This window comes from Aquarana catesbeiana, linkage group LG01 (genome assembly GCF_042186555.1).
Source record: "Aquarana catesbeiana isolate 2022-GZ linkage group LG01, ASM4218655v1, whole genome shotgun sequence".
NCBI classification, from domain to species: Eukaryota; Metazoa; Chordata; class Amphibia; order Anura; family Ranidae; genus Aquarana; species Aquarana catesbeiana.
Window position 1 is genome coordinate 277,122,866 of NC_133324.1, and position 12,725 is coordinate 277,135,590.

At 45.7% G+C, this 12,725-nt stretch overlaps 1 protein-coding gene across 1 annotated transcript in view; it reads right to left on the reverse strand.

The window, feature by feature from the left end:
• The window catches only part of CDC45 (cell division cycle 45), a gene marked incomplete in the record, with an annotated part of 100,809 nt that overhangs the window by 58,957 nt on the left and 29,127 nt on the right, over positions 1-12,725 (reverse strand). Inside the window, 1 exon segment of the mRNA XM_073628954.1 lies at positions 294-344. Coding sequence (XP_073485055.1) covers positions 294-344 — 51 coding nt within the window.

Below are 12,725 nucleotides of genomic sequence, written 5' to 3' on the forward strand. Positions count from 1 at the left end.
AACAGTTTCAGGTGTCAAAGCCTCTAACGGCTTACTAGGACTGTCAACCATCAAACTGCGGCTCCCGGTAACTACCATGCGTTACAGATTTGCAAATAAAGAAGCACTGACAAAGTATTCTGTAGTGCCACCTACTGTACCCTCGATGCAGTTGGTAAACTTTGTAAAACATCTTACACTGTCCAGGGGCATGTCAAATGATACTTTGCAGCTATAATGAAACCACTAGCACACCAGTATAGAGGATTAAAACTAAAGACCATATGTACAAAATGTAATAAAGGAATACTCACTGAGTAATTCTGTCTTGAACCCACTGGTCAGTCAAGCCAACAATAGCCCACCTAAAAGATAAAAATCACAAAACACTAAGCTTATTGTACATACTGTATACACTATATAAACTTGCTTTATATGTAATGTAAGAAAAAAACTGGCAAAATTGTTTTGCAAACAAAAACAAGAGTAATTACCTGCCAACTCGTTTTCCAGGACGGCTTACAGAGAGATAGGCTCCTCCCACCTAGCACAGTAAACACATGATCCACGTTATAAAAAAAAGACAGCCCACAGGCAGTAGCCCTTCAGTATTAATAGATAACTGAAGGCACAAATAAAAAAATTCCCATTAGTGCAACCAGCTTAGGATTATATCATTAGTCTCATAAAAACAAGGGAGGGAACTGACGCCATCCTCAAAGACTCCCGGAAAATGAGTTACCAGGTAATAGCTCGTTTTCCCCAAGTCATCTTCCAGGACGGCTTACAGAGAGGAGAAAATAGAACTACACAATCAGGGCGGGACCACAGCTTTAAGCACCTTCCTCCCTACAGCCTGTTTCTGGTTACAGAACAGGCTCGATCGGTAATGTTTATGAAGGTGTGGAAGCTGGACCCAGATGTGGTCTTACATTTCTGGGGAGGAGAAGCGCTGACCTTTCCAGCCCAAGAAATGGCCCCTGCTCTGTCTGAATGAGCTTTGATGTTTTCCAGAGGAAACAGCGATGATGTTTGGTAGACTTCCATCATTGCATATTTTAGTCACCACTAGAGGTTAATCTCCAAATTATAGATCTCATCCTACACAATGTTCATTCAATGAGATACTCATGGACATTTAGAGAATAGGCCCTAGTAAATACCCAGCAATATTTCTGCCCCAATGCTAGATATAGATATATCGGTATATATCCAAAATGCATATGCCCATACCGATGACCTTTCTCTGCTCTGAATGCTGGTACGGCAGCTATGAATGTCTGGAAAGGAACTGGGTAAAAATGAACATGGCAACTTCATGAATGACAGGAGCTCTGCCCAAAGTTGGAAGCCCGAGTTCATAAGGCACATTGTGATGCCGGTGGTAAGTTATGCAGATCACTACTCCAGAAGATTGAGCCTGTAGTAGTAACAGAACATTTACTTTGACTTGCTACAGCTGTTCTGTTAGAAAGGCTGTTTAAAAGATGTAATGATGTATTTAACATATACAGAGTACTGAACCTAAACATACCCAGTCAGGTATAGGGGTCAGAAACATAGCAAGACGTGACCCCACATCTACAGGCCATATTCCTGCCCATTAGTGCGACAAAGCACTAAGTATTGTAGCGGTCTCCTGCTCCGTTCTTCTGTTATCATCCTGATAACTTCTGACAAGTTCTTTGTCAACTGAGATAAAAGCAGCTGGAGTATTATGTTGGGGAGGATGCTATAAATAGATTAGCAGAGTGCTGAACTATTCAACGAACAGCTCTGAAAGTTTCTACCAATGAAGAGAAGGGGTGTATGCCTTTCCTCCAATCAGTTTTCTTGGCTGATATGCCCAGACTACACTTCCAGAGCTGAACAGGAAGAAAAACATTTTTCTAAAGAATATATAAAGCTGAAGACAGCAGATATGCAAGTAAAGCCCATGCAGGGAGATCTGCCCCCATTCCCGTGCACCATCCAAGGCCGTTCACCCCACTGGGGACATGCCAACATTCACTCCAAATCCTTCCTGGAGGAAGAACACCAAAAATGCAATATAAGATGAGGGAACCTGTTAAGTCGATTTTTCTACTTCTCTCTCCTTCCACTGGTAGATGGCTGGAATGATGTTCTCTAATCTTACCAGATCCAGGCATGGAGAGGGCATATGGTACTGCATGCTGAACGTAAGGGATTTCATCCTCTGCTGAATGAAGGCTCAGCAGCACAAAAAAAAAAAAAAAAAATTCAAGTTACGCTTACCAGTAACGTCTTTTCCAGTTTTTTTTCAGGACAGCCACTATGAGAGGTAGTCTCCTCCTCTTCCTCAGGAAACACTGCGCCAGCCCATAAATTCTCACTTCCCCTGCCGGACCTCAGTTTTTTTTAAGATCACCCCTGACCGGGCTGGGGAGACACAAGAACACATTAATAACATACCAACACATCATTATCATGCTGTGTTCTGGTCTTTTATAAGACCACCCAAATTTTCAGGTGGGTAACTAGGGCTGTCCTGAAAGACTACTGGAAAAGACGTTACCGGTAAGCGTAACTTTAATTTTCCCTTTTCGTCTTTCAGGACAGCCACTATGAGAGGATAAGAGAGCACCTACCAGTTAGGGTGGGACTACAGCTTGCAAAACCTTTCGCCCAAAGGCTTGCTCACCTGCCGACACCAGGTCCACTCTGTAATGTTTTACGAAAGTGGAATAGCTGGACCATGTTGCTGTTTTTAAAGTAATTTCCTTTAGCAAACATCCTTCTAAAAGGTTCAAAGGGGGTTCCGTTAAGCTCTGCAAGACCAAGGATAGGTCCCACTTGGGGAAAGATGGACCTCGAACTGGTCTCTGTCTAGTCAGAGCCCTAAAGAATCTGACTACCCATGGGTTGGTGGCCAGAGGTCTTTCTAAGTAAGCACTGAGTGCTGACACTTGACTTTTAAGGGTACTTATATATAGACCCTTGTCTGCCCCGCACTGTAGAAATTCCAACACAGCTGTGGGGCTCTGCACCAAGAATGAGCTTCCTATGCACCATTCGTTGAAACATAGCCAGACCCTTTTATAAATCCGGCGTGTCTCCTCTTTTCTGCTGTTGAGGAGGGTGGAGATTAATCTCTGAAAATCCTCTAGATTTTAATATACCCTCTCCTTAGTAGCCAGGCCGCTAACTTCCACTGGTGTACCTGTGGACAGAGGACTGGGCCCTGAGAGAGGAGATCCTCTCGAGGTGGTAGGAATAGGGGAGGTTCTATAGCTAGTTGCTTAAGAACTGAAAACCATGCCCTTTTTGGCCAAAATGGTGCCACTAGAATCAGATGTGTTCTCTATTTGAAACTTCCTCAGAAATGCCGGCAATAATACCGGTGGTGGGAATGCATAACATGTTCTGAAATGCCAGTTCTGGTTTAAGGTATCCACCCCCAGTGCTCCTTCCCCTCCGTGGGAGAAAAAAAAAAAAAAAAAAGAGGGCCTTCGCGTTTTCCTTTGACGCGAAGAGGTCCACTTCCGGGAGTCCCCATCTTTCAGATATGAGGTTGAAGACCTCCTGGTTGAGGCTCCAATCTCCCTCCAACAGCTTCCTTTGGCTGAGAAAGTCCGCAATCACATTCCTCTCCCCTCTCAGGAAAATTGCTGAGAGTGATAGAGTGTTGGGCTCGGCCCAGGTCAAAATGTCTGTTGCTAAGGCTAGCAAGACTCCTCTTCTAGTGCTGCCCTGCTTGTTTAGGTAGGCCACGGCAGACGAGTTGTCCGACCGCACCTGAACATGGCGGCCCTGAAGCTCCTTTCTGAAAAACCTGAGGGCTAGCCTGACTGCCCTCAGCTCTTTCCAATTGGACGATCTTTTTAGATCGTCATCTCTACAGGTGCCCCCCAGCCCTTGCTGCTTGCATCAGTGGTTACGACTTGAGAAACTGCGATGAGCCAGAGACGTCCCAGCGACAGGTTCTCTACCTTCCTCCACCACCAGAGAGATCTTTTTATCTGATGTGGAACTTGTACTAAGGTGTCTAGATCTTTTTGACTGTGGTCCCACACCTTTAGCACAAAGGTCTGCAGGGGACGAAAGTGTAGTCCTGCCCACTGTACTGCTGGGAGGGTAGAGGTTAGCAGACCCAGCGTTGACATTAGGTACCGTTTGGAGACCTGTTGATTGCTCTGGAGAGAAGCTACTGCTTTGTCCCGTTTTAGTATCTTCTCCGTCGGGAGAAAAACTCTCAAGAGTGTTGAGTCCAACAGGTATCCTAGGTACACAATACGCTGTGAAGGAATCAGGCTCTAAGTTCAACAGTCACCCCAGGTTTGTCAGGACCCTTTTTGTTAGGTCTAGATTTTTGATTAGCTGCTCTGGGGACACTGCAAATTTCTAGCTTTAAAATTCCCTATTGTTAAGTCCCAAGTCTTTTTTAAGCAGGGAGTCTATCCTTTTGTCCATGACATCCGCCAAGGCCCCCCATGTCCTCAAAAGCCAGGTCTGTGTGCCTAGAGACCTGTGAGAAAGCGGCATCCAGTTTGGGACATTTGTTCCAAATGGACGCAGGATCCTCCGAAAATGGGAACCTTCTTTTTAGGGATCTCGAGAAAAAGGGTTTCCTTTCGGGATCCTGCCACTCTTTTTTAACTGTTTCAACCAGTACATCATGTACTAGGAAAACTTTCCTCTTCTGCTTCCCCAAGCCTTTGTACATTAGGTCATGGAGCATCAGGGGTTTCTTGACCGCCTGTATACCAAGAGTTGTGTAAATTGCCCCTAGGAAGTCCTCTACCTGCTCCAAGGACAGTTTATATCTAGAGGATTACCTGGACTCTCTGTCCTGGTCCTCTCCCTCTGATTCCTCCTGGGAGTCAGAGGTGCCACTGTCGGACTGCCTATGCTCCACCTCGGAAGGGCCTGAAACTTCCTCTGCCATAACTGTAGTAGCAGGTTAGGCAGGTGCAAAGTCCTGAGCCTGTGGCGGGGTTGTATCCTGCGGAGCAGGATTAGTGGGAAGCTGAAATTTTTCAAAAAGCGATTTGAATGATGAAAAAGGTGGATGAAAGCTCTTTTACAGAGGCTGCCAATCCAGGCTGTACATCAGATTGAAAAAATTATAAAAAATAATTGCGCTTCAAAGTGTCTAAATTATGATAAAGAAAGCAGCGATGTCTAAATGTGACACAAACACATAACATGAACAAGGAAAAAATTAAGATGACTCGCGCTGTGTAAATTGGTGAGTGTGTGACCAAATTCACCGTACAAAAACACTAAATACAACCAGTATCAGTGGATGCATAAACCGTCTGTGTGGCAATGTATCACGATCAGTGCAAACAAATAACAAAAATATATAAATCGTCTGTGCAATAATATATCGCAATCAGTGCACACAAATCACAAAAATAAAGTCCAAACAAAATAAATATATTGAAGAAACTATTATAAAGGGAAAAAAATGTCCAAAAAAGAAGAAACCCGAGAAAAAGTGAATTAGCAATCACGGGTCCTTCAACCGCATGGAACCTCAAATGTGCAGGACCACCACCAACAATAAGAGCCTGGCCGCTTACCAGAACCCCATGACCCCCCGTTACAGAGGGTCTAAAAGGGCTTTATAAGATCCTAGTAGTCCGGACTTCCCAGGAGCAGAGATAGAGCAGAGATGGGAAATGGAAACTGGAAAAGGGCGTCAGGTGCTGGGATGGAGATGGATGGATCCACAGGAGGGGGGCTCAGCCCTCAGCATAATGGTGTCATCATAGGAGAAAAGAAAGGGAGGGCTCCCATAGTATAAAATCAGATGGCAATTTATTATAGAAAAAAGCGTAAACACTCACATATAAGTAAGACAATCAGCATCATCAAATAGAAGAACAGACTGTGGCACCGGCTTCTATTTGATGATGCTGATTGTCTTACTTATATGTGAGTGTTTACGCTTTTTTCTATAATAAATTGCCATCTGATTTTATACTATGGGAGCCCTCCCTTTCTTTTCTCCTATGATGACACCATTATGCTGAGGGCTGAGCCCCCCTCCTGTGGATCCATCCATCTCCATCCCAGCACCTGACGCCCTTTTCCAGTTTCCATTTCCCATCTCTGCTCCATCTCTGCTCCTGGGAAGTCCGGACTACTAGGATCTTATAAAGCCCTTTTAGACCCTCTGTAACGGGGGGTCATGGGGTTCTGGTAAGCGGCCAGGCTCTTATTGTTGGTGGTGGTCCTGCACATTTGAGGTTCCATGCGGTTGAAGGACCCGTGATTGCTAATTCACTTTTTCTCGGGTTTCTTCTTTTTTGGACATTTTTTTCCCTTTATAATAGTTTCTTCAATATATTTATTTTGTTTGGACTTTATTTTTGTGATTTGTGTGCACTGATTGCGATATATTATTGCACAGACGATTTATATATTTTTGTTATTTGTTTGCACTGATCGTGATACATTGCCACACAGACGGTTTATGCATCCACTGATACTGGTTGTATTTAGTGTTTTTGTACAGTGAATTTGGTCACACACTCACCAATTTACACAGCGCGAGTCATCTTAATTTTTTCCTTGTTATTCAGATTCCCTTTCCCTGACCAGGGAGTCTATGCAGTCCTTACATAAGACTTTTGTCCATGACTCCCCCAAATTATCTCTACAGGAGGCAAGCTTTTTTTTAGAGCTATGTGTTGATTTTGTCTTTTCTGTAGCTTTCTGAAATACATGTACAAAAATGCAGAAACATTTTTTTTACTTTTAAGGAAGACAGAATACAACCCAGGGAGTACACTAGACCCTCTACACCTGAGGGGATCTGAACCCCCTCCGCGCGCGCCGACCACCCAGGGGGTCTCCCCCCCATAGATAGGAACCATGCAGGGTGCTCTTACCTTAGGAAGGCTGGAGGTAGTGTCACTGTGTCATGGCATCCGCTTCTGACACGACTGCAGGTGGTTGCTTCTACAGAGTCTCACGCTGCCTGTGCGCGTTCCCGACTCCACTCCAGCCTGTGCCTGCCCCCCTATCAGCTCCGCGTCCTGGAACCGGAAGTCGCTGTTCAAAGGGAAGCTTCCACCCTCCGCCAGAAATGACGTCGCCCGGCCCGCTGGTTCCAAAAACATGCGGCCTATACTGAGTACAGGGAGAGCGGACTGCCTCCTTGCTGAGGCCCTGTGGACGCGATAGGGGACCCCGCATCCTGCTGCCGCGCTCGACGAGGAATGCGTGGCTTCTGATGGTGGTAAGTACCGCAACTTTTGCTCCCTGGAAGCCCCTGCTCCCCCTAGGAGGTTTTTAATGGCCACAATCTCCCTGATTGCTCAGCCTGGTCCCATGCAGTGTCTCCCCACCCAAGGAAACACGAATAACTGAGGTCCGGCAGGGGAAGTGAGAATTTATGGGCTGGCGCAGTGTTTCCTGAGGAAGAGGAGGAGACTCTCTCATAGTGGCTGTCATGAAAGACGAAAAGGGAAAAAAAAAACAAAAAAAAAAACCCAACACCCCATGAGCCTTCGCTGTACATATGCAAAAGACAAAACACCTTGGTAAGTAGGTACAGTTTCCACTAGTGCGACATGCCATGCGACCCTGGACACAAAGTCACATGACAAATCACGGCCCGTTGATTTCAATGGCACCCGTTCCAATCTATGCGACTCAAAGTTGCAACGACCTAGAAAAAGTCCCAGCACTATCCCGATGCGACCTCTGATGCAACTCCAACCCAGAGGCTGTAAAGTTGGACCAAAGCTGCACTCAAGTCGCAACAGCGGAAACGTAGCCTCAGTCCATACATTAGATCACATTTGAGGCATGAACCAGAATGGTACCAAAAGAATATAACCCAAATAACAAAAACATAAGCTCCAATGTTGTGCATTTAACCACTTGCCGACCGTGGCACGCCGATGTACGTCCAAAGTTTGGCAGCGGATATCGTTGTTATGGCAGCAGCTAGCCATAACCCGGTATCCCCGTTTTCGTACAGCGGTCAGCTTTCAGATAAAAGTGGTCTCTGCGGCGGATTCGCCGGGACATCACTTTTAATCAGTGGCGGGGGAGGACCCCCCCGACACGATCTGGTGCCCTCCGCAGCTTACCGGAGCCGTCGGTAGCGGCGGAGGCGATCGCGTCTGTCTCCCTGCTGTGCCTGGAGACGAGTGAGGCTAAGATGGCATCCACTCATCTCCATGACACTGCTGGGCGGAAGCGACGTCAAAACGTCACTTCCGCCCATACGTCTTAAAAAGGCACATTTTTTTCAATGTCATTTTTTTAAATGACTTTTTATTGCATTTTAGTGTAAATATGAGATCTGAGGTCTTTTTGACCCCAGATCTCATATTTAAGGAGGTCCTGTCATGCTTTTTTCTATTACAAGGGATGTTTACATTCCTTGTAATAGGAATAAAAGTGACACAATTTTTTTTTTTTAAACAGTGTAAAAATAAATAAAATCATGTAAAATAAAACGCATACGTGAGTAGTGCCCGCATATGAAAACGGTGGTCAAACCACGCATGTGAGGTATCGCCGCAATCGTTCGAGCGAGAGCAATAATTCTAGCCCTAGACCTCCTCTAACGCAAAACATGCAAACGCTAGAATTTTTTAACCGTCGCCTATGGAGATTTTTGAGGGTAAAAGTTTGACGCCATTCCACGAGCGGACGCAATTTTGAAGCGTGACATGTTGGGTATCAATTTACTCGGCGTAACATTATCTTTCACAATATAAAACAAAATTGGGCTAACTTTACTGTTGTCTTATTTTTTTATTCAAAAAGAGTGAATTTTTTCCAAAAAAAAGTGCGCTTGTAAGACCGCTGCGCAAATACGGTGTGAAAAAGTATTGCAATGACCACCATTTTATTCTCTAGGGTGTTAGAAAAAAAAAAACAATATATAATGTTTGGGGGTTCTAAGTACATTTTCTAGCAAAAAAAACTGTTTTAAACATGTAAACGCCTAAATTCCAAAACAAGGCTGGTCCTTAAGTGGTTAAATACATTGATTTCTAACATACGTGGAGAAGTGTGAGGTCAGACAGTGTATACGCCATTAATGCCAACCATTCATATAAACATGTCATAGATATAGCCTAATCTCTGGCTACCAATCTATTATACATCTATTCAGTGGAGGAACCCAGGGAGCTCCAGGTGATAGAAGTCTAGGCACACAAACTGGAGTGCATAGCAGATACTGTAACCCCAAAATAGGTACAGCTTTAGCTCCTAGACATAACCAAATATTTTATTTGGAACTGAAGTAAGGCCTCATTCACACGAGGCGGACTCCGCTTCTACGGAGTCCGCCTCGGTCCGCCGGCTCAGCGGGAGTTATCTCCGTTGATCTCTGCTGAGCCGGCGGATGACAGGTCCCACTCTGCTCACTGAGCAGGGAGGGGCTTGTCAGGCACCGCTGCTGCCTATGGAGGGTTCGGATGAAAACGGACAGCATGTCCGTTTTCATCAGATCTCACCCGATCCGATAGCAACGGATCCGAACTGATAGAGAAAGCCCAGAACTTAAGGGCTTTCAATAACGTTGACTGCTGAAGCAGAATTCAAGATGATGTATTTAATATACAAGCATGTAGCTAACCACATGGAGAACAACTTGGTACATGGCATACATTCAAAATAATTGTGCTGACTGGAGCTGGGGGCCGGAGTACATTTTATACTGTATACAAGGGGTGGCACCTTGAATGGGACTCTTTTGAAGTACCATTCAACTCTTTGATGATATTCATTGATATGCAAATGGTCATTTAACATATACACGTCAATTCCCAAGTTCTGTGGGAAAGCTAGGGGTAGACCTTTTAACAGCTAAAGGTGTGAATGGCATTTGATAACAACCTAAACAGCTGTTAACTCATACATCCTATAACTAAACATTTGTAAAATATCTCTGCTTAATCAGAATACATGTTTTGATAATCATAACTAAATGTTTGATAAATAAATAGCTATTCCATTTACCCTATCACGGACGTAGGGCCATCCGTCTGCTTTCAGCGGATCGGACGTCAGCGGACATGTCTCCGCTGACATCCGTCGCTCCATAGGCTAACATGGAGCACCCGTTCAGGTCCGCCGTCAAAACTGACAGGCTGACCTGAACGGTCCGATCGTGTGAAAGGGGCCTAAAAGGTGAGTCTACTTAAAAATTTAAAGAATGTATGTTAACAGAGAATTCTGTACACTGAACTTGCTTTACATAGCCCACACTAAGGTGGGAGACAGACATGTCCAAATCTAGTGATAAAAGAAAGCTGACACCTTTGGATAAGCCCTGAAGTGTGCAACAGGAGCAATCAGAAGGTCAACACCTGCAGGTATTAACGAGCAATCAATAAACACGGGTTTGTCTATGTAATCCTTGCATTGAGGTTACGCCCAGGAGACTGTCAATTGACTGTTGCAGGATCCATAATCTATTTCTAGTCTTGCCTAGGGGTGGGTTACTGCCCAAATCCCGGTACAAAAAAAGTCCTGATTAAACTACAGCAGACCCCACTAGCTGTGGCTTAATTGCTGAAAACAAAGAGTGTAATTGATGGTAAACAGTAAGCAAACCCCAGGAGCCCTGCACATGCACAAACACGACTTAAGTGTAGGAAGGAGTTAAGGTGTTGCAGCTTCTGCTAATCTGAGATTGCAGGTGTTAGGGCCCCTGCCTCCAAATGACCACATTAATTGTGGACATGAACACAAAGCACATTCACCCTGTGTTTTTGGGAGGTATGCAAACACCCACAGCAACCATTACCCAAAGAGGACATCCTTCTAAGGGTAACCACCTTGTGGCCATCTACCAAAATAAAGCAGGTGTCATGGTGGAACCAGAGTAAATGGTGTAGTTTTTGAAATCAGATGAAGTCTGCAGTAATACTCCTGGGAAGTTCGAGGTCCATCTACTGCTTCCCTAAATGCGCTCCCTCCCTGGTGTCTCTTGATGGCACCAGGGAATACTCACAAAACCACTTTAATAGCTGTCCATTCAGGGGGATCTGCAGCATAGCAGGCTGCATACTGTCCTGGCTTACCAATATAGTTTACCTGCCTCTGCAGACGTGTGTCCCTCCCCCCATCTGGAGGTAGTCAGGAACTCCGGATGCCTCTGCTCCAGCCATGCAGTGCTCTCTTCAAAAGATTTGGGGAAGCCAGTGGCAGTGATCCATATTAAAACAGCAAACATCAGGATTTCAGCCAGCAACAGAGGATATGGTGTTTGACCAAATGCGAGTTAAGGGAGGGTGCCCCTTGAGCCTCAGCGCCCACGGGGATAGCTGCTTCTCCTCCGCTGGAGAAGGAGCCTTCGTGAAAAATCAAGAAAAAAAAGTTTGTCATTTCTTTTTCCAATGCTCTCTAGGAATCCCTTAATCAGGACTCCATTTCAAAGAGCATTGCAACACTGGAGCTGGTATCCAGGCAGTAGATAACCTATACTTGCAGGCTGTGCATCTGTCCCTTAGGTGGTTCCCCTTTTGCTCTCAACCTCTGTCCTAGAGGGAGAGGACACAAGGCGGAATGAGCCTTTTACAAAGAGAGACAAGGTGCAGACGATCACCCTATGACCAACACCCATCCACCTAGGGAGACCCAAATGAAGCCCCACCACTCTAGTAGGGAAAAAAGGGGATACACACACAGCCAGACTCCCCAAACCAGCCTTGTCGGTCTGTGGATAGTACAGAGAATCATCTCAAAACCCCTGGTGCCCCCCTTCACCAGGGAGCAAGAAAAGAGGAACCCCCATTTGCCTCTTTCTTACTTTAGGGCCAAGGCCTGCAGGTGTCCCAGACCCGTTTCCCTGCTTAAAGTCTCCTCCCTGGTGACTTACCACCAGCGCAGGACAAGATGACTTCCACCATCTTCTCTATAGCCCTGAAAGGTCGAGCAGTGAGGATCCCGGTCTGGCGATGTGGATTGGATGCCTCCCCTGGAACAGTGCATGGAGCTTGTAGCCCCGACCACCAGCTCGGTGTTTGCTACCAAAAACATGGCTGCCAAGCCACTTCCTCTGCTCTGCTTTCAAGGTAGTAACACAGACCACTACACTATTGAGCTGAGCACCAAACTTCAGGACACCACAAGGCCGCACTGTCCCCCGGAAGATTCACCCGAGTCAAAATCCCACACTGCCAGTGTACCTAAAATCTACAGGCATGCTGCCGACCAGACTCCTGTGGAGAGAGGGGGTCCCCTGGAGTAAAAATTCAAGACTCCCTTTCCAGGGCAGCCCGGAAAAAAAACCAGAGCTACCTGCCTCGCCAGGTTCACTACCCCTGTTCTGGGATGCTGTAGCCGGGAGGCCCCTGCCACCTAGCATGAAAGCCAGAGAAAAATAACAAATTTTTTCAGAGTTCCCATCTGGCCAGAGGAAACACAAATACTGAGCAACTACTGCCTGTGGGCTGTCTTTTATAACGTGGATCATGCTTTTCTTGTGCTAGGTAGGAGGAGCCCATCTCTCTGTACGCAGTCTTGGAAGATGACTTGGGGAAAGGGGATGAAGAATTAAACTGGTCAGCAATGAATAAAAACCTCCTCACATGTGCTCTCATCACACTGATGCAGCAACTCTGAGCTCAGAGTTTGAGAGCCCACTCCTGTGATGGTGAAGGTGAGCAGTAATATCTGGGCCTTGCTTAGCAATGTCCTAGTAACATCCTGGGAGTTTCAAGTCAGGCTTTGCAAGGAAAACAAAATGGCCTACACCTACAACAAGGGCATTTTTCAACTTTAGTCAAAGCTGCATCCGCTAC